Source organism: Naegleria gruberi (assembly GCF_000004985.1).
Source record: "Naegleria gruberi genomic scaffold NAEGRscaffold_1, whole genome shotgun sequence".
Taxonomy (NCBI): domain Eukaryota; phylum Heterolobosea; class Eutetramitea; order Acrasida; family Naegleriidae; genus Naegleria; species Naegleria gruberi.
In genome coordinates, this window is record NW_003163326.1 from 582,541 (window position 1) to 604,546 (window position 22,006).

Here is a 22,006-nt window from a genome sequence, read left to right on the forward strand (position 1 = left end):
CTATATTATCCCTTAAAAACATAATCTCAAACGTTAGCTCAATATTCAAAATATTGCTGATATTTGTAAACTCATTCTTTGCACAAATTGTTTTTAAGAATGTAGATCAATTATCACAAATTTTTACACTATTGCATTTTACTCCAATCTTGATAACAGTTTCCACTTCTCTCGGTATGCGAATTTAGACAAAAAAGGCTTAATATCGACTTCGGGTTGAAACCGAACGGCCTCCATCAAACAAAAAAAATATTCACACTCGTAAACAAGGTCATCTTTGATATTGTTTGTTCAACATAAAATCATTATCATAGTTAATCGGATATATAATATAATGGCCCAACTTGCTGTTATTACCCATAATGCCATAAAGGATATGGGAGTTTTTTTTGATTGTTATATACCAGTGCAAAAGAATATTTCAACAGTGTATCCTGCTGATAAATTGTCTGATTTGAATGGTTTTGATGCTGGACTTGTTAATTTTTGGTCATTCATGTTACAAAATTATTCTTTAAATATGGTAACAATTATACTCCCTTTCACAGTTTTACTTTTAAACTATGTTTTTGTTTGTGGATTCATGTGGTTCATTGAACAATGTGACTTTTCATTCTTGAGGAAATACAAGATTCAACCTGTAAGTATTATTTATCGGAGTTGGAACTGACAATTATTTTAGAAAAAGTATAATAGTGGATCTAAAATTTTTTGGGCCACTCTTTATTTACTTTACACTTACTTTGTTATTATCCTACCAATGTATACTGCTGCATTCTATATTTTGAGTCAAGTGGATTACTTTAGTTTGGAAGTTTTTGATGTTCCAAACTGGAAAACTTTGGTATGGCAAATTGCTGTGTGTTTATTCTTTGAAGATTTTGGTCACTATTGGTTGCATCGTTGGATGCATACTCCTTGGGCTTATAAGGTTATTCACAGAAGACATCACGAATTTGATGCTCCAAGCTCACTTTCCACCAGTTATGCCCATCCAGTTGAAATTGTAATTCAAGGTATTGCTACATTCTTGGGACCAATCATTCTCAGACCACACATTTTAACTCTTTTCATTTGGGTCAACGTTAGACAGCTTGCTGCTTGTGAAACTCACTCTGGTTATGATTTCCCATTCTCTCCAAATAATATCCTCCCATTCTTTGGAGGTGCTGATTTGCATGATTTCCATCACAGAACTTATAATGGCGCTTACAGTTCGAACTTTGTTTGGTGGGATGTTTTGTGTGGAACTGATAATGGTTATTTTGAATGGAAGAAGAAACAACAATCAAAAAGAGAAAAAGACACTTCTGACGAGAAGAAGGACAACTAAGCTCAAAAATGTAATCTAAAATTGTTTGGTGTATACCAATAAGTCAATAAATTCAATAATTGAAAATAATTTATTTTCTTCTTGTAAAACATCTCAATTTGGAAACAATTTTTTCCAAATTTTCAAAGAAAGTGCGCAAATTTTTTGCTCTAAGGTCATATTCTGTAATTCCTTCCAATAACAATTGGAAACCTTTTGCAATATCTTGAGAGTGATTTGGTTCATTCATTAAAACTCCTTCAACAGCAATTCTGAAACTATTTTGATCCCACAAAATGAGGCCGTAGAGAGTATCACTAATGTTGTGCAAAAGTTCAATATCGAAAACTTCATACAGCAACATGTTCACACTTTCCCTTATTAACATTCCTACAAACGATTGATCTTGTTGGTTAAAAGATAAAGGATATTTAGCCCTATGCGAACTTAATGAATGAATGGCATCAAAACTGTCTTGTGCAATATCAAGCTCGAAACTAGAATTATGTGTCACAAATTGGAAAATTTAAATTACTTACTGCCTAATACCAAAAACGAGAGAGTTAATGAAATGATTGAATAATTGATTTGGTAATAAAGCAACCTTCTCAGGATACATTTCCATCATGAAACCAATAAGTTTAAAATATTGTTTGCGAAGAGGGGTGAAATCCAACAGCTCAATAGTTATAAGAGGCAACATTAAATGAATTCCTTGGAAAACATAATTCACAATGGTATTTTGGGTATTTTCATCATTTTTGACATGAACCTCAGCAGAAAATACTCCTACACTATCAAAATCAGAAAAGTCTAAAAAGTCTTTCGATATCATAAATGTTAAGGTTTTCAAAAGAATTAATAAGTCCTTATACTGTTCTTCTTCAGAAAGGTCATCAAGGGCGTTTCTTCTCTTTGAATTTGCATTAACGGATTTTTTAGCATTCTGTTGTACAAAGGATTGAATCATTATGAGACAAGTGTGGAAAAGAGATTTGCATTGATTTTTTGTTATATGTGGAATGAATGACTTGACACAATTTTTGAAAACTCTTAGAATTAGAGTGACAAATTGCTCGTGAAGGTGGTATTGATTTAAAAGTTTGATAAGATTAATAAGGATTTTTTCTGATTCAAAAAATGAAAGCATAATTTCAGCAACATCTGAATTTGTTGAACCTTTGGCTATTCCTAAAAATTTCTCAAAACAATAATCCAATTGTTCCATGATTTGAGGTTGTTGATATACTTCTGTAAAATCACTTCTGGAAAGTATTGAATTGAACTGATCTCTGAGAGGTGTTAAAATTACTTTTAGAACTTGATGTAACTCTTCAAAATCTTTCTTGTCTTGTATCTTTTTGATAAAAGATGCACAACAGGATGTAATACATTGAGTTAGTTTGCCTTTGATTGAGTTTGAAGCTTTCTGTAGGGTATGATAGGTATTATAATCATTCTTTACCATTTCTACGAAAGTATTAGTTCTGATAAGACATTTTTGGATAGATTTTTTTCTTGACATTGTCATGAATAATCTAATTGATTCTAGACATGTTTCGTGCTCACTTGACCAGTGTACAAGGTTATGAGAAATTTTTTGTAGCAGATAATCCACAATTTTCACACCGTTTTCTGATTGCTCCCCGTACATATGTATAATTGATTTGCTAATACTCTCAGTATGGTGAGATATTTCAGGCATCAAATATGATTGTGCCCATCTCCAAAAGAACCACATTAAAATTTTTGCAATTCTAGGACTAAGCATTTGTGGACTCTTGGAAAGGCAAAGAAGTTCAAATTGAGAAAACTTAATTATAGAGTTAATAAAGTTAAAGAAAACATTATCTGAAGATCCATCTGTTAAATCTACGATCTCTAATGGGAGTGTAGGTGCTTCACCTTCTACATGATCAGCAACTGTATAACCTCCAATTTCTATAATCCATTCAAAATCTTCCCACAAACCATCCAATTGTCTGTTTTGTGAATTTTGGCCAAATAGGTTTTGTAAGAGGGAAAATCTGGTAGAAAATTTGTGGTATAAAAGTTGTAGAGATGGTTCTGCTAGTTGTCTACCTAGAACACCAATAGCATTCAATTGTTCATCAACAACTGACTCTTCATTTTCATATTCATCATCTTCAATATCGGATGGTGGTCTCTGCTCTGGAACTTTGAGATCAACATAACTCTTGTAAATTTCAAAGCAACATTGTCTAACTAAATCTGATCCCTTCATATCTAAGTATAAACCTGATGGTGAATGACGAGCTGATGTTAGGGATTCACAAATCAAGCTCCAACATTCAAGAAGAGTGGTCAAACTATCCAAAATAAATTGATCATTAAATTTGGATGATATTTCAATTGTTCTTATGGTAGCTTTTGTAAGATGTTGAATTATTTCCATAAATTGTGCTTGGTTTAAATGATAGTAAATTTCTATGAATGTTGAAAATTTAAAATTAGTAAATAATCGATAAATACACTGAGAACAATCATAAATTTCCTGTCCACAAATTAATGAAAATTCCAATGATGTAACATTAGAAAGAGCACTAAATATGATTAAATATATCAATATTAAGTTTTACAAACCTATTCATTAATGAAAAAATACTTGACAAAAGTCCAATAAAAAAATTCAATTTAGAATTTCTATCTGTAAAACAGTCGATTGAAATATTGCACCACTGAGTTAAACAAAGTCGTACTTGATGTGTAATTCTAATAAAAAGTTCAGCGTCCAAAGCATTTTGATTAGAAGATGTAATAACAAGGCCTTGGCGAAATTTTTGATGGAATTGAATTAAAAGTGTTAAGATATCAGTATTAGAAAATCTTTCCTTCCATTCCTTGGATGATGGAGAGATTTTGCCTTGTTCTAGGAACGCAGAACCAGAACCACCTCCACTGCTAGCATACTTATTTTTGTAAATTTTAGTAGAAATAATAGTCTTCAATGAACTCATTTCATTAAATGGAGAAAAATCCCAACAAAGAACCTCACGTATCAGTTGAAGAGCATTGACTGACATTTTTAACAGTTCTGAAATTTCATTTGTAACAACTCCACAAAATATTGATTCATCCTGGATGGAGAGAGTTCTTTTTAAAATGTCGCAACCCAATACAAAACAATTGGATAAAAAATCTTGTTGGAACATTACTCGAGATTTTTCATGAAATTCCCAATTCATTCCAATTTCAGATGATGATCCTCCAAGAGAAAATTCAGTAATTAAATTCAGTAATAATTGAAGAGCTAAATTTTGGGACATTTGTTGTACCTGTGGTGAATCTTGGCTAAGAAGTTGTTGAATATGAGTAAATGTCATTTCTCTAAATTGTTTTCCTCCATTATTTTCATCAATCCAAGATCTTTTTTGAATAATTGAGTAACCTTGTAATAATTGATTAATTATTTGTTGTAAAATAGAAGGAGGTTGAATTGAACCAGCACCAGAACTGATAGAAGATGGAACATTTCCTCCCAAAACAACAGAGGCAATAAATTCAAATAAATATTGACTCAAGTTTAGTTTCATACTAACATCCAAAACATTCCATTCTTGAACAATAGATTTCTTGATGATATTTGAAGCAAAAAACTTTGTTACTACACTATATTGTGGTCCCTCTATGAAATTATTAATAACAAATATATTTAAAATTATAATGATGATTACGGAATAAAAACGTACCAAGAATATGTCTACAAAAATCGTATGGTTGTGGTTGGTTTTGACAATGTTGAATAAAAGCTTCATACTCCTTTCGTTTCCTATTATCAGCAACCTGAAATAAAAATTGATGAATAACTATTTTCTTCTCTCAACACTTACGATATTCAAGTTTGAACAAGCTTCCTCTAGCTTTTGACCCAAATCATCGAAGGGTTGAAGAGGTTTTTGTGGTTCCATTTTTTAAAAGTTGCATTCCAAATAGCAACATTATATAACTCACCTCATAATGTTTAAACAAGATCAATTTGTAAGAATTCATTACGGGAGAGTTCTTGGTTAACAGAATTGTTGCTAAACAAAACCAACAAACAATATAAAATAATATTTTAAATTCACCTTCAATAAAAAAAAATGGGCAAAGACGATGATGAGGTTACCAAGTTTCATGGTTATGACTATAGATCCAACTCCAATGTTGTACTAACAACAAAGAGAAAGAAAAGATCACAAAATCAAGAACCATCAGGTGAACCAGAAACGTTGTCCGGTAAGGATTTACACAGAATGGGTGATCGTGTTATACACTCAAAACCTCCTGCCTCTGCTAAAAAGAAGAAAAAACAGGAGCAAAAATTATCATTTAAAAAAAAACAATCTATTCTGGACATTAATACTTCTCAAGAGCATTATAATCCAAAAACAGACGAAACTAGGACAGTTTATGAATCAATCTTGGACAAGGTACAACATTATTTAGGTGATGTTGACCATGATACATTAAGAGGAGCTGTAGATGAAATATTAACAATAATGCATGATGAAAATCAATCTGATCACCAAAAGCAAGAGGAAGTTTCACAAATATTATCATCAATACCAAGTGATGAGTTTGCAAAACTTTATCAATTATGCAAGCGTACCACTGATTTCGTAGTTAGTGATGTTGTAGGAGATAATTATCAAGGAATTGATGAAGGAATAGCTTTAGTTTCATCTGATGAAGAAGAGGATGATGAAACAGAGGGATTGAACAATCAAACTGTTGGATATGTTGTTTCGTCTGACTCTGAGTCTGATATTTCTGACTCTGAACAACCTACAATAGTGGAATCTTCAAAAATGGAAGATGAAGAAGAAGAAGATTTGGATATTACCACTATTGATTCTCTTTGGCTCCAAAAAGAGTTATCTAAGTATTATTCTGATTCTATTGAATGCAAAAAATTATCTAATGGGATTTTAGATATATTATCAAGCTCTGAAGATGAGCACGACATTGAAAATCAATTGGTTCAGATTTTAGACTATGATAAAATTGATATGGTACAAAAATTGATGAGAAATAGATTAAAAATTATTTATTGCACAAGATTACACCAAGCAGCAACGAAAGAAGAAAAGGAAAAGATTGAACAAGAAATGATGACTAATGATAGTTTGGTAAAAATTTTAGAAAAGTTGAAAGGTACCAAAATTTCATCAGGAAATACTGGTACTTCTAGGGTAGAGAGAGAAAATTATCAATGGAAGGGAGAGAGAGTTATAAATTTGGAAAATTTAACTTTTGAAGAGGGTAGTCATTTAATGAGTAATAGAGATTTTACTTTACCAAGTACTGCTTCTACAGCCCAATTCAAAGGTTATGAACAAATTACCATTCCATACTCTTCTCAAGATAAACCGCGAGTAGATAATTTAATTGAAATCAAGTCATTACCAGAATGGTCTCACAAAGCATTCCCAAATATGGTTAAGCTCAATGCTGTACAGAGCATTATTTTCAAATCGGCATTTTATTCCCCTGAAAATTTGTTAATTTGTGCTCCAACTGGTGCTGGTAAGACTAATGTTGCTGTTTTGACAATGCTTCATGAAATTGGCTTACATATGGATGAAAGTTTTGACAACTTGATAGATTTGGATTTCAAGATGATATATATTGCTCCTATGAAAGCCTTAGTACAAGAAGTGGTCGGTAACTTAAGCGAGAGATTAAAACCATATAATATTGTTGTACAGGAATTAACAGGTGACAGAAATATGACAAAACAGCAAATTGATGAGACTCAAATTATAGTCACAACGCCAGAAAAATGGGATATTGTTACTAGAAAATCTGGAGACAGGACATATGTTGAAAAAGTCAAGTTAATTATTATTGATGAAATTCATCTTCTTCATGATGAAAGAGGTCCTGTACTAGAGTCTATTGTTGCTCGTACAATTAGACAACAAGAATCAACAAGACAAAACATTAGACTAGTAGGATTGAGTGCTACCCTTCCTAATTATAAGGATGTGGCAACATTTTTACGTGTGAAACCAGATAATTTATTTTATTTTGATAGTAGTTTTAGACCATGTCCTTTGGATCAATATTATATTGGTGTAAATGAAAAGAAGCCATTTAAAAGACACAAGTTAATGAACGAGATTGTGTATAATAAGGTTGTTGAAATAGCAGGGAAACACCAAATTATTGTGTTTGTACATTCCAGAAAGGATACATACAAAACAGCAAAGGCATTGCGTGATATGGCAATAGAAAATGATACAATTGGTAAATTTGTGAAACAAGGTTCAGCTACTTCAGAAATACTTAAAGAGGCATCTCAGAAAGATGCTAATGGAGCAGAGTTAAAGGAATTGCTTTCTTTTGGGGTTGGCATCCATCACGCAGGTATGACAAGAAATGATCGTACTCTTGTTGAAGATTTATTTGATGATGAACGTTTACAAGTTCTGGTCAGTACGGCCACTTTAGCTTGGGGTGTTAATCTTCCAGCCAGACGAGTTATTATTAAAGGAACTCAAGTATACAGTCCTGAAAAAGGTGATTGGACAGAACTGAGTGCTCTGGATGTCATGCAAATGATAGGTCGTGCGGGAAGATTTCCAAGAGATAGTAGGGGTGAAGGTTTAATTGTAACAACCCAATCTCATTTACAGTATTATCTTGCTTTGCTTAATCAACAATTACCTATTGAAAGTCAGTTTATCAAATCGCTACCAGATAATCTTAACGCTGAGGTTGTTCTTGGAACAGTTCAAAACATTGATGAGGCTATCAACTGGCTTGGTTATACCTATCTTTATGTTAGAATGTTGAGAAATCCGCTTCTTTATGGTATTACTAAAGAAGATGTGGAACATGATAAGAATCTCTATCATTGGAGAAGAGATTTAGTATATTCTGCTGCATTAATTTTAGAAAAGAACGGACTTATCAAGTTCGATAAAAGATCAGGAGATTTCCAACCAACAGATTTGGGAAGAGTTGCAAGTCATTACTATGTTACTCACAAGTCAATTGCAACTTTTAATAATAATTTGAAACCAAACTTAAGCGATATTGAATTATTCAGACTATTTTCCCTTTCTGATGAATTTTCTCAAATGACAGTCCGTCAAGAAGAAAAATTAGAATTATCAAAACTTATTCACAGTGTACCTATTCCTATTAAGGAATCTGCTGATGATCCATCCGCAAAGGTGAATGTGTTACTACAAGCCTACATTTCTAGGTTACGTTTGAATGGGTTTGCATTAATTGCTGATATGACCTATATTACTCAGAGTGCTGCTCGTATTGCTAGAGCTTTATTTGAAATTATTATGCATAGAGGATGGGCTCAATTGGCATCAAAGGTTCTTAATCTAGCTAAAATGATAGAACACAAGATGTGGTACACACAAACACCACTTAGACAATTCCCAAAGATTGAACAAACCATTCTTAAACAACTAGAGGGAAAGAACACTCTTTGGGAACGTCTTTATGACTATACTCCTGCAGAACTTGGCAGACTAGTTCACCATAATCAACGTGGAAAAGATTTATACAAGTATATCCATCAATTCCCTCGTCTTGATCTTACAGCAAGTGTCCAACCAATTACTCCAAGTACTTTAAGAATAGAGTTGACCATTTCTCCTGATTTCCAATATAACAAGAGTATTCATGGTGCAGCACAAACTTTTTGGATATTTGTAGAGGATGTAGATGGAGAAGTCATTTTACACCATGAATCATTTGTTTTAAAGCAAAAATATGCTGAAGAGAATCATTTTGTCAGTTTCACCGTTCCAATTTATGAACCGCTTCCTCCTCACTATTTTATCAAAGTAATTTCAGATAGATGGCTGCACTCTGAGCAAACACTTCCAATATCTTTTAGACATTTAATCTTACCACAAAAAGCTCCTCAAACAACAGAGTTATTAGATTTACCTCCTCTTGAAATATCTGCTCTCAAGAATGGTAAATATGAACAACTTTTATCAAATATGGGAGTATACAAATTTAATCCTATTCAAACACAAGTTTTTAGATCGGTTTATCACAGCGAGGATAGTGTTTTAATTGCTGCACCTGGTGGAAGCGGAAAGTCCTTGTGTGGAGTTCTTGCAATAATGAAAATGTTTAATGACCATGAAAATTCAAAGTGTGTGTACATTGCTGCTATCCCATCTGTTGCCAATAAGAGAGAAAAGAAATGGATTTCTCTTTTTGAACAAATTGGCAAAAGAGTTGTAAATTTAACAGGAAATTTAGCCAAAGATATGATTTTATTCGAGCAAGGTGATATTATTATTTCCACTCCCGAACAATTTGATATGTTTTCAAGAAAGTGGAAGGCAAGAAAATCCTTATCCAATGTAAAATTGGTTGTGGCTGATGAGCTTCATATGATTGGTGGAGAAGTTGGTCCTATTATTGAAGTTGTTATTTCTAGGATTAGGTATATGTCTTCTCAATTAGAAACCAATATTAGAATTGTAGGACTAAGTGCTTCAATTTTAAATGCAAAGGATGTTGCAGACTGGATTGGTACCAAGAAGGAATGTTGCTTTAATTTCCATCCAAGATATAGATCCATACCATTGGAAATCAATATTCAAGGATTTACTCAAAGCTCTTACAATGCCAGACAGGTAGCTATGAGTAAACCTGCGTATAAGGTAATTAAGCAAAAATCAGGAGGAGAACAAACAATTATATTTACATCTTCTCCAAAACAGGCATCTTTTATCTCATCTGATCTAATTGATCACTTGAGTAATGACATTAATTCCAAAATATTTGTTGGTGATAGTTCAGCAATTAATCATGCTATTGGTTCAGTTGACAGCTCTGCATTGAAAGAAGTACTAACGTTTGGTATTGCTTTCTATCATGAAACTTTAACCAAAAATGACAAGCAAATTGTTGAGGAATTGTATTCTACAGGTGTTATCAAGGTGTTGGTAGTAACACATCAAATGTGTTGGGGAATGGAGCAAAAATCAAAACTTGTAATCATTATGGGAACCGAATACTATAATGGCAAAGAACATAGATATACCGATTACTCTATTATAGATATGGTACAAATGATGAGTAGGTCTGGTAGAATTGCAGTTGATAAGGACTCGACTTGTTACATTTTCTGTGCAGCCTCAAGAAAAGACTATCTGTTAAAATTCCTATATGAACCATTCCCAGTAGAATCCCATTTGGATCACTTCCTCTATGATCCTCTAAATGCTGAAATTTCTTCTAAAATTATTGAAAATAAGCAAGGTGCTGTTGACTATTTGACTTGGACCTTTCTCTATAGAAGAATTCGTAAAAATCCTAATTATTACAATTTAAGTGGAACAACCAAGATACATTTATCAGACTATTTGTCCGAGTTGGTGGAATCTTCATTGGAAGAGTTGCAAAAATGTAACTGTATACTTGTTGAAGATGATGAGATAACAGCTATGAACTTGGGTACAATTGCTGCTCACTATTACGTAAAACATTCCACAATAGAAATTTACAGCACCACAATCAATAGTAAGACCAAGTTGAGAGGTTTATTAGAAGTTCTGGGTTATTCCACTGAATTTGAGCAATTACCAATTAGACAAAAGGAGAATCACATACTCAGAAAGCTTTTCACACACGCTCCGCTAAAGGTTGAAAAGCCAAACTATACCCAAGTGTCTACAAAGGTAAATTTGATACTTCAATCCCATTTTTCAAGAACAAGGCTCACACCAGCTATGGAAATGGATAAGAAACAAATTCTTCTTCAGTCTGTAAAACTTTTAAGAGCTATGGTTGACGTTATCGGTAATGAAGGTTTTTTAACACCAGCCCTTGCAGCCATGGAAATGTCTCAAATGATCACACAAGCATTATGGGATAAGGATCCATTTTTAATGCAATTACCTCATTTTACTAAAGAAATTTGTTCTAGATGTGAACAAGGTGGAATAATTACTATTTTTGACTTGATTAACATGGAAGATGATGAAAGAAATCAATTACTTGGATTTGGTGAACAGCAAATGATAGATGTCGCTAAAGCACTCAATAGGTATCCGAATATTGAGCTTGCTCATGAAATTGTTACAGCAAATGAGGACATTACAACTAACTCTACAATTACCTTGGCTATTAGATTTGATGCTGATGATGTTGGAGATGAGCCAATTTATGCACCATATTTCCCAGAAGATAAGCTTGAAGAATGGTGGATTGTTATTGGTGATCATTTTAACAATGAAATCAAGTCGATCAAGCGATTGCCAATTAAACAATCGAGTGAGACTATGGTTAAATTTTTAGCACCATCTAAACCTGGAAAATATGAATTCAAACTTTATTTCATGTGTGATTCGTATACTGGTTGTGATCAGGAATACCCAATTTCATTTACTGTCTTGGAAGGTGAGGATGATGATGAAATGGCAGATGAAAATTAATTAAAGGATCATTTAAATTCATCGATTGATGTTTATTTACATGTCGGGCGATTGTGCTGTTGAGGAAGAAGGTGACGAGGCTTGTTTGGAGATTGTAGTGGCAGTATTGTCGATTTGTTGGAGAGAAGTAAACTGGGAGTTTAAACTGGAACTTTGATGAAGATAAGGCATTGGAGGAGAATTAGAAGTAATATAAGTAGGATTAAGGTCAGCAGTGTTTTCATGGTTATCCATTCTTGTACTTTGCTCACCAGAAAACACTCGTTTTTGGAGAGTTATATGATCAAGAAACTTTTGCTGCTCTTTTAGTTTCCAATCAGACCTGAGAGAGTCAGTTGGATCCCACAATGAGGACACCCAACCTACTGAATATGGATTTGTAGTTGAAGGTCTATTTTCTTCTTCTCTTGTTTTTTCTGCCTTTGGCGTGTAGAACCTTTGTTCTGTGGTTGAGCTAGGAACGCTCTTCGTGTCTATGTCATCATAGATTGAGAAATCTTCTTGCATTTCAATATTCTCTTTTCTCAGGTTTGTTCTTGAGGTTGACCTTCTTGGGGGTGTTATTTGATCAACATCTTGCTCTTTCTCTCCGACTGAGGTCAAATCCATAAACTTTAATTGTTCATTAAGAGTCATCTCTGCTTTTCTTATTCGTTCTGAAATAGCAGATATCTCTGCCTTCTCTGATCCTATTTGTTTTCTTGATTTTGTTATTTCTAATCGTTCCAATTCTAACATCTTCCTTTGATCTTGAAGTTGTTTTTCAAGAGATTTAAGATTCTTTTTTTCTGCAAGATAATTTCTATTGAGGGCTTCTGCTTCATCTCTCATTTTCTCTGTTTCTGCTTTTTCTTTCATCACTTCTTGGTACTTGAGAGTGACTTGCTCACTATCGGATTGTACTTGGATCAACCTTTGGGCTAAATGTTCATGCTGTTGATAGAAGGTTTCTTTTTCCTTAATAAGCACAGATTTCAATTCTTCAACATCTCTCCTTTCTCTATCAATGAGATCTCTCATTTCTTTAATAAGTCTTCTTTCTTCCTCCAAGCTCTTCTTTTCAGAATTCACTTGGGATTCTCTTTCGAATAGTTCTTTCATTCTTGATGTGTGTTCAATTCTGGCAGATTCACGTTCGGCTAATGCTTCTTTTTGTAGTCTTGACAACTTTGAACGTTCTTCTTGAGTATCCACAATAAACTGTTGCCTCTCTACAATGAATCTAGCTTTATCTTCATCTAGTCTTTCTCTCATTTCATAAATTTCTCGCATCTTGGTTTCAAATTCTTTTTCATAGTTTTTCTTTTTTTCTTCTAACTCTCGTTCCTTCTTTAGGGTTTGTAGTCTTTCATCTTCATAGTTCTTTTGAATCGATTTCATATTCGTTTCCATCTCTACGTATAGAACTTGAATTCTAGATCTCTCGGTGGCCAATTCTTCCTTTTGTTTTTGATGGGATTTTTCAGTCTCGGAAATAAGTCTCTCTCTAACTACAAGGTGATCTTCTTTTTGTTTGAAGACTTTCATTTGATCCTCGTAGAGTCTATGGTGAAGAGTTTCTACTGAGTGAGCATTCACTTCTATTTTCTTAATGAGATCATTTAAAGATGATTCTACTTGAATGTTTTTCATCTTTTTATCGTATTCCTCCTTCAATATTCTTTTATGCTCCTCAACTTCCTCTTTTTGTCTTTGCTGGATGGCCATCTTTTCCATTTCATGAAGTTTATGAATCTGATCAATTTCCATTTGATTTCTTCTTTTCAAGTTTTCCATCTCGGTGGATATTGTTAAATCAGCTCTCTCTTTTTCTCTGAGTAATCTGGATGTAAATCCCTCTGAATCCTCTTGGATTTTCAGTTCTTTTTGTCTTACTTCTTCTTTTAACTGTTCAATTTTGAGATGAGATTTCTGAATTGTTGTTTCAAACTCTATTCTAACATTATTAACTGTTGCCTGTTTCTCTTGCTCGAAATTTAACTTCATCCTATGTATCATTTCTTCATGCTCTTGTTTTAATTCATTGACAATATTTTTTTCTTTCAACTCGTATTCAAGTTGTTTTTTTGCATGTTCTTTGAGTTGAATTTCTTGTTGTTGGATGGTTTTTTGAAGGTCATCTATTTGGGAAATCAACTTTGACCGTTCTTCTAGGAACTCTTGTTTTAATTCCATTTTTAGTAATCCAGAAATGTTTTCCAAATCTTCTTTTACCAAGCTCCGTTGTACAACATGTGGTGGATTGTCTATCCTTTTTGGAGAAGGAATTGGAAGTGATTTTTGGCGTGGAGAGGATGAAAGATCAGATAGTTTGATTGGTGATGAAGTCTTGTTGGAGGATGTATTTGAAGGTTGTTGTTGAATCTTGGTACTTTGTCTACTTTTAGGCACTTCCTCAGGATCAAGATAACTCAGCGATTTTCTCCCATGTTCCTCCATTGGATCTGCAAAGTCAAAATCATCATCAAAAACTTCTTCCTCCTCAACAGTTTCTTCCATATGACCATCCTCAAAGTCAGTAAAGTTCTCTAGGTCTGTATCTTCAGCCCTAGGTTGCTCAATAGATCCTCTAAACGAATCATCAAAATCACTTTCAATAAAGTCCTCATCTTCTATTATTTCCTCTTCAAAATCATTATTTTGTTTCTTTTGTCTGTTGTCACGTTCTCTTTTTTCTTTTTCTTCTCTTTCTCTCCTTTCCCTTATTTCTCTTTCTTTTCTCTCTTTTTCTTCACGTTCTCGTCTCTCTTTTTCGAGTCTTTCCTTTTCTTCTCGTTGCTTTTTTTCTTTAACTTCATTTTCTTCTCGTTGCTTTCTCTCCCTCTCTTCCCTTTCAATTTTTTCTTTTCTATCTCTTTCAATTTTTTCTTTTTCCTTCCTCTCTCTTTCCTTTTGCTCAAATTCTTCCCTTTCTCGTCTCTCCTGTTCCCTTTGTTTCCTTTCTCTTTCTTCTCTTTCCATTTTTTCTTTTCTATCTTGTTCTAATCTTTCTCTTTCTTGACGTTCCCTATCTTCTCTATCTCTCCTCTCCTGATCTTCCCTCTGTTTTCTCTCTCTTTCTTCTCTTTCAATCTTTTCTTGCTCCCTTTCTTTTCTTTCCTTTTCCTCTTTTTCTTTGATTTTCAAAATCTCTTTTTCTTGTTCTTCCATTAACTGATCATCATCAAAGTCGAAATCGTCCTCAATAGAAGATGGAGATTTTGATTTCTTTTTAGTTTTTTTCTCATTCTTAAAATCAGGAACAGTAAATCCAGAGGGCCTTTTGCTTGAGTTGGGTCGTTTTGATCTTGCAAAATCAAATGAGTAAGCATCTTGTTTATCATTTTTTGGTGAAGGGGCTTTCTTCTTGTCCTTCTTTTTTGTTTCTTTTTTGGTTACCGGGTTGAAATCATCCAGGCCAAGCATTTCTCCAACTTCGTCATCATCAATATCTGAAAACTATCAAAATTATGATTAATACTCTTACAACAAAAAATAACATACACCAGATGTAGAAACATTCTCATCAGTATTTTCTGTATTGGTATTGGAATTTTTCTTTCCAAATAGATCCACATTAATCTTTGTTAATGATCCAGATGAGCTGGATGATGCATTACTTTTGGAAGATTTGTTTGAATTTTTCCTAGAAACTTGATCTGAACTATTTTTCTTTCCTAATAAACCTCCAACAGATGTTAGATCATTTGTACTTTCCGATTCATCTTCACTGGCTGAGTCCCTTGTTGCTGAAAAGACTTCTCCAAAATCATTACTTCCAAGTATCATGTTAGATTTTCTTGTGTTGGTTGTATTTTTCTTGAATTTTGATCCAAGATTAAAACCAAAATTAAAGTCATTGCTATCGTTAGACCCAGAGGAACTAATGGATGAACGTGATGATTTTCCTCTTGGCAGAGATGTCAATCCACTCATTTTTTTATTGTTTTGGCGGGAAAAGTTGTACAAAATTTGGCGCTAAACCAATATTGTTAATCATGTTAATGATTGATTTGTTCTGATCTGAATTATTGACAGAAATAAGGGCCATAATTAATAACATATTCAAACTTAATTAAGGGTGACAATTCCAATTCATTTAGACTCCTTTTCCAACGGCCTTATTCTTACAACCTCACTACCGCCAAAAAAAATGAACAACAGGTTAAAGGATTTGAAGGTGTGTTTTAAAATATTAGGATTCATTAAATGGGAAATGTAAATTACATTAAATTTTCACTTTTTAATACAGAAAAAAGCTCAAGGAAGAGCCGATGATCTTGATGAAATTGCCTTACAGGATAAATACGAACACGGAGACTTGGAAAGAGCTGAAGGTGGTTACTCCAACGGAAGGTTGATTCCAAAGGAATCAGAATTTGTTTCTGAATTTTTCAGTCAAGTCAGTGAGATTAAAACTAGAATTAATAAGATTGATGAAAATGCAACCTTAATGGAAAAACAATATAACAGCATCATAGCAGAAGTAAAGAAAGAAGCAAACACAAAAGCTTTTAAACAAAAAGTCACAGCCCTATCCGATGATATTGATGACGACATGAGATTTGTGAAGAGGAGTCTTGAAGAAATGGCTCAAACCAACAGAATTTTAGAAGAACATTCCGCAGAGAGGAGAATGAGAGAAAATCAACATGCATCACTCACACAGCTTTTCTTCACTGTTATGCAACGATTTAACGGAATTCAAGCAGCTTGTAAACAAAGATACAGAGATGATTTAATGCGAAATCTCAGAAATATTTATAGTGAAGATGAAAAGTCAGATGAAGAACTCAATGAAATGATAGAATCCGGTCAAATTCAAGAGGGAAATTTATATGGAAAGTTTTTGTTAAAAAACTCAACACAAAACACTATCAAATCTACTTACAGTGAGATCAAGGAAACCCATGAAGATTTGAAACGACTGGAATTATCCATGAGCGAACTTCAAGATATGTTCAGAGATTTGCACTCTCTTTTAATGATGCAACAAGATTTGATCGATAACATAGAAGACAATGTATTAAGAAGTGTTGACTATACTGAAAAGGGTGTTAACAATATCAAGACTGCAAAGAAAGTGGCTGACAAGACCAGACATGCCAAGTGCTGTTTGTTTGTCATTGTAATTGTTGTCGCAATTGTTGTTATTTTGATTGTGGCTGGTGTTATTGGTATTTCTGTTCCTCTTTCTATATTGAAGTAGAACTTTTACTTGTAAATAAATGTAAAGAATAAATTCATTCATTTCAAATTTTTTATGACAATCAGTATGATTGTTACTGGAAATTATCTGATTTACTGCACAAATTGAGATAGAAATATGGAGCAAATGCCAACCATGCTCGGGGATAAAGATTTAGATGACCTTGATGTACACAGTTTTATCATATCGCCACTTCTGGTTCGCATTCTTCTTCAATCACTTTCGCTACCCAACAACAAAATTGATTGAACAAATCTGTTGTGTTTTATTGAAGAAAAAATGCGTAGATACATCACCAGTAATACCACACAAGTATTTACCAACTCTCTCCTCTCAAAAACGTGCGCTCAAAGACACTATTCCCAATCATCGAATTCGGAGAAGGCACCACTACCACCTAATTTTGAGTCAGCAATCATTAATGACAATACTAAAGTCAATATTGAATCTCAGATAAATTCCGAAATATTAACTGAGAGGAAGTATCATGTTATTCCATCCATCTTTGAACAATATGGAACACCTCGTCCTCCAACTTTTTCACTCATTCATCAATATAACTCGGATTCTAAACATTTGGACTTTTCTACAACATCAGAAGTAACAGCAAGTTTGCCAAACATTGAAAAAACCTACCCGGATTCTCATCTCATAGAATATTACTCGAAACATAATGCACAACTGAAATCTGTTCAATTGAAAGATAATGTTGTTGACAGTCAACCATATTACAGATTATCTGCATTTAATTATGGATCTGTAAGATACAGTTTATTAAGATCAGGATTTAAACGTGTTGGAAAGGATGTTCCAGTTGTTGAAAGAGGATATTTAAAACTTTCAGAACAAGATCAAGAAAAGAGATTTGAAAGTTTTGTTAACGAACCATTTTCAATTTACTGGGGTAGACACTTACCAGCTCATTTCTATCAGCATTTAAATCATTTCCAAAGAGTGAACCACTTTCCTGGATCAACTAATTTGGGTAGAAAGGATCTATTGTTTATCAATTTATTCAGACAAAAACAATTGTCAGGTGATTCAGAATATGGTTTCTTTCCTGACAGCTTTTTACTTCCTTATGATTATAAGGTTTTTCAACAAAGATGTAAAGAGCAGGATTTATTTATCCTTAAACCTTTTGCAAGCAGTTGTGGTCGTGGTATAAGTGTGTATAATACCAAGAAACATGCACCACTCCCAGAAGATAAACGTATACTCGTACAGGAATACATCGCTAACCCTCTACTGATAGCAGGAAAGAAATTTGATATGAGATTATATGTTTTAGTTTCATCATATGATCCGCTTCGTGTATATCTTCATTGTGATGGTTTGGCACGTTTTGCCACTGAGGAATATGACATGTCAAGACTAGATTCTGTTTTTTCCCATCTCACTAACTATTCCATCAATAAGAAATCAGATAATTTCGTAAGAAATGATGAAGAATGTGAGGATGAGGAAGATGGTTGGAATGAACATGCTCACAAGTGGAGTATTCCATCTTTAAAAACCTATTTGGCTCGTAATGGATATCCAGTTGATAAAATTTGGGGTGATATTGAAGGTCTCATTGTAAAGACATTAATTTCTGTTGAGAATAGAATTCGTGGCACATGTGAAAAGGTTCAAATGCCATCAAAGAACAATTGTTTCGAGATTTATGGATTTGATGTTATGTTAGATGGAGATCTTAAACCATGGCTTATTGAAGTTAACATTATGCCATCACTTGCTGTTTCTTCAGTATTGGATAAGAGAGTCAAAGTAGATGTTTTAAGCGAGTCGTTCCATATTTTAGGAATGATTCCTCATTCTCGAGCCAATTATGAGCAAGAAAAGAAGACTAAACTGAACTATTACGGAGAGTCTGTAAGTGCCAAAGAAAAGTACATTCTTCATGATAGCGAAGATGAACTGTCCAGATTGCACAACTTTAAGAGAATCTATCCGCCTGTTGATGGTAACCCAGCCAGATATGAACATTTATTCCAAGAACATGTCGAATCTAACAAGGTACTCATAGATTTTGAAAAGGAAAAAAGAACAACAACAAATATTGAATCCCTTCACAAACTGATTGCATAAATGAATTTTTATTTGTTTAATTATTCTTCTTGTATTTTGGCGCCAAAACTTGTACAATTTATTTAGCCTTCTTCCGCCAATTTTTGCAACAACAGAAAAAAAACATCATGATCTCTAATGAGGACACCATTCCCAAAACACCCACCTCGTCTTCGGAGGACACACCAAGGAAAGAGGTTAAAGAAGCAAATAGTTTAATAGATCCTTCATCACAAAAAAAGGAAGAAGAGGAATATACTGTAGAGGACGATAATTTTGAAGGAAGTAGATTAAAATTTTAGTAAGTTTTAGTTAAATTGATAAAGATAACAACAATACTAGTCACACACTAGGTTTAAGGAGCATACCACAACCTATTCAACATTTGGAAAATGAGGAAGAAATGGTTTACCTAGTTGGAAAACATGTTTCCATCTATAATTACGAAAAAAGAACTCATTCTTTCATTTTAAAAAGTAACAACATTCTGGAAATACATTGCTTTGCTATTTCCCCAAATAGAGCTCTTATAGCATTGAGTGAATCATTTATCGATCAGAAAAAGAAACTTAGCAACACCCCAAACACAAAAGACGCAGTAGAACATCAAATTTCTGTTTATAATTTCAAGAATGCAAAAAGAGCAAGAGTACTTAGTGTTGTAGGACCATCTGGTAAATCGACTCCAGTTATTTCAATGGCTTTTTCAGGAGATGCTCAGTATTTGGCAGCAGTAACAGATGAACCTGAACAAGCAATTTATTTATGGCATCTAGCAAAAGCAAATGTAAGTCTAAATTGAATGATTGTGACAATGAACTTGAATTCAGAGAATATCATGTAAAAAAATACCATTCAAAGTAACTCAAATCTCTATTAATCCTTATTCCCCTTGGCAACTTGCTACTTCTGGGCCAGATGATATGAAAATTTGGAGATACACAGAAGGAGAGTTGAAACATATTGACCCAATAGGGAGTGACAAGTATACTTACAAATGTCATTCTTGGTATGATGACGAAAAGTTGCTTGTAGGAACTGAGGAAGGTCAGGTACTTGTTATCGAAGGGAAAAATGTCGTAAAAGTGATTTCCAATGTTCACCCTAATGCATCAGGTATCCTTTGTATTGAGGCAATAGATAGAGGTTTTGTTTGTGCTGGTGAAAATGGTTATTTCTCTGTTTTTGAAAGGACGTACGATTCAGAACATTTTAATCATTACAAAAAATTTAGAACTATTGAAAAAAGGAAAATTGTTGCATTGTGTGTTTCCAGAAAGGAGAATAATGTAATTTGTAGTTATGATGACAACAAACTTGCCTTCTTTTCTTTAGCGAATGTAGATATTCTCAAAGAAAATGATAACAACTTTACACTCCTGCCTGTGGGATTCCATGGCCAACTAGTTCTAGGAATGTCAAATTGTATTCAAAAACCGTTACTTGTTACTTGTGGATCTGATAGGACATTACGGTTATGGAATTATGTAAAAAGACAAATCGAGCTGGAAAAAACATTTGATGAGGATGTTTATTGTGTAACTTTGGATCCAACTGGAACAAGAATATTACTAGGATTTAGGTACAAGTTGAGTTGTTATGCAATATTATCAAATGATTTATATTTATTACATGATTGGCATATTAAGGGATGTAAGCTAGCCAACTATTCGAATGGAGGACATTATTTTGCATGTGTATCGGCAACATCAATATTGGTTATATCCTCTCTAACATTTCAAGTTGTAAATACATTGAGAGGGCATAGTGGAATCATTAAATCAGTGGTTTGGGGTAAAAATGATACTCAACTTGCATCAGCAAGTTTTGATGGAACTATCTGTGAGTGGGATATTGTATCTGACAAACTAAGAATACATGAAAATGTTGTTAAAACTTGTGCATTCAGATGCGTTGCCTATGATCACAAAAATCACATGTGCTCTGGAGTTGGAAGTGATGGTAATTTGTGGACGTTTGGAGGTGGAACACTATTCAGTCAAATTCCAACAAAGGAAGATCTAACCTGCCTTGTTTATTGTTCCCAGGCTGAACTAGGGATTGTTGGTACAGCAAGTGGAAAACTTCTCTTGTATGCTTGGCCTCCAGATGACCATGCGTTTGTAGAGTATGAGGTTCACAATGGTGCAATTTCATCTATAATATTAAGTCAGGATGAAAAGTTTCTGTTCACTTTAGGAGCAGATGACACTCTTTTCATGCTAGAAATTGAGACAAGAAAAGAAGGAAAAACTCTTCAATTGAAATCTGTAGATTTTGATAAGTTTTATGATCTCTATTACACACTGAGAGGAATAGAAGAAGAAACAGAACAGCAAATAATGGAACTTTCAGATAAAGCAAAACTAGCAAGTGATGAAAATGAACGAAAATACCAACACATTGTGGATAGATATGACCAAGAACTTGAGTCTCAAAAAATGAAATTTACAAACGATATTAAGGAATTAAAACGAAGGAATGAACTACTAAAATCTCAGTTAACAGATCAAGAAGCTAATTCCAAAGAAAACGTTAACAGAATTGAGTATTCACATCAGGAAGAAATAGACCATGAGCGAACCATCTCTGAAAACCTCTTGAAAGAAACAAAAGAAAAATATGATAGGGAAATAGAAAGTTTGAAGGAGAAACTAGCATACTTTGTTGATTTGGTGAAGGTTATGACCGAGAAACACGAAGAAGAAATTGAGAAATTGAAGCAAGAGTATGAGGAAGAAAAACTTCAGCTGGTTGAAACCTATGATAACCTTAGCCAAGACTTTAAACAATTATCAAGTGTTTATCAGGCGACAGTACAACAATCAGAGGAAGATTTTGACACTCAACTTAAAAGAGTTAAGACATCCTTGATTCATACAATCGAAAAACACAAACAATCCGTTATTGAAGCCAAAGGAGAGGCTGTTAAAAAAGGAACCAAAGTTGAAGAGCTGAAGAAGGAAATAACCTTGCTCAAGTCAAAAGTTTCAAAGCAAGAAGAAA

General features: G+C 33.6%; 7 protein-coding genes across 7 annotated transcripts in view; 5 read left to right on the forward strand and 2 right to left on the reverse strand.

Moving 5' to 3' along the window:
• Positions 1-334: 334 nt before the first annotated feature.
• On the forward strand, positions 335-1,333 carry NAEGRDRAFT_61307 (C-4 sterol methyl oxidase; the record flags this gene model as incomplete). Its single annotated transcript, XM_002683085.1, has 2 exons — positions 335-640; positions 683-1,333. 2 exons carry the CDS (start codon positions 335-337, stop codon positions 1,331-1,333), a joined length of 957 nt encoding a protein of 318 aa, XP_002683131.1.
• A 57-nt stretch (positions 1,334-1,390) lies between these two features.
• On the reverse strand, positions 1,391-5,241 carry NAEGRDRAFT_77742 (nuclear transport receptor exportin 4 protein; the record flags this gene model as incomplete). Its single annotated transcript, XM_002683416.1, has 5 exons — positions 1,391-1,809; positions 1,852-3,876; positions 3,917-4,958; positions 5,023-5,116; positions 5,164-5,241. The coding sequence occupies 5 exons, from the start codon at positions 5,239-5,241 to the stop codon at positions 1,404-1,406; spliced, it is 3,645 nt and encodes a 1,214-aa protein (XP_002683462.1). The 3' UTR covers positions 1,391-1,403.
• A 189-nt stretch (positions 5,242-5,430) lies between these two features.
• Positions 5,431-12,369, forward strand: NAEGRDRAFT_37179 (U5 snRNP-specific spliceosomal protein). Its single transcript, XM_002683086.1, has one exon. It carries the CDS (start codon positions 5,569-5,571, stop codon positions 11,740-11,742), a length of 6,174 nt encoding a protein of 2,057 aa, XP_002683132.1. The 5' UTR covers positions 5,431-5,568; the 3' UTR covers positions 11,743-12,369.
• A 1,168-nt stretch (positions 12,370-13,537) lies between these two features.
• On the reverse strand, positions 13,538-15,657 carry NAEGRDRAFT_61310 (uncharacterized protein; the record flags this gene model as incomplete). Its single annotated transcript, XM_002683417.1, has 3 exons — positions 13,538-13,629; positions 14,124-15,180; positions 15,226-15,657. The coding sequence occupies 3 exons, from the start codon at positions 15,655-15,657 to the stop codon at positions 13,538-13,540; spliced, it is 1,581 nt and encodes a 526-aa protein (XP_002683463.1).
• A 217-nt stretch (positions 15,658-15,874) lies between these two features.
• On the forward strand, positions 15,875-16,930 carry NAEGRDRAFT_61311 (uncharacterized protein; the record flags this gene model as incomplete). The annotated part of the gene is made up of 2 exons (XM_002683087.1): positions 15,875-15,901; positions 15,974-16,930. 2 exons carry the CDS (start codon positions 15,875-15,877, stop codon positions 16,928-16,930), a joined length of 984 nt encoding a protein of 327 aa, XP_002683133.1.
• A 279-nt stretch (positions 16,931-17,209) lies between these two features.
• Positions 17,210-19,021, forward strand: NAEGRDRAFT_61312 (tubulin tyrosine ligase; the record flags this gene model as incomplete). The annotated part of the gene is made up of 1 exon (XM_002683088.1): positions 17,210-19,021. One exon carries the CDS (start codon positions 17,210-17,212, stop codon positions 19,019-19,021), a length of 1,812 nt encoding a protein of 603 aa, XP_002683134.1.
• A 382-nt stretch (positions 19,022-19,403) lies between these two features.
• Positions 19,404-22,006, forward strand: part of NAEGRDRAFT_61313 (uncharacterized protein) — a gene marked incomplete at both ends in the record, with an annotated part of 3,302 nt that continues 699 nt past the window's right edge. The window contains 2 exons of the mRNA XM_002683089.1: positions 19,404-19,787; positions 19,831-21,987. Of these exons, the coding sequence (XP_002683135.1) occupies positions 19,404-19,787; positions 19,831-21,987 (2,541 nt within the window). The remainder of the gene's footprint in view (positions 19,788-19,830; positions 21,988-22,006) is intronic.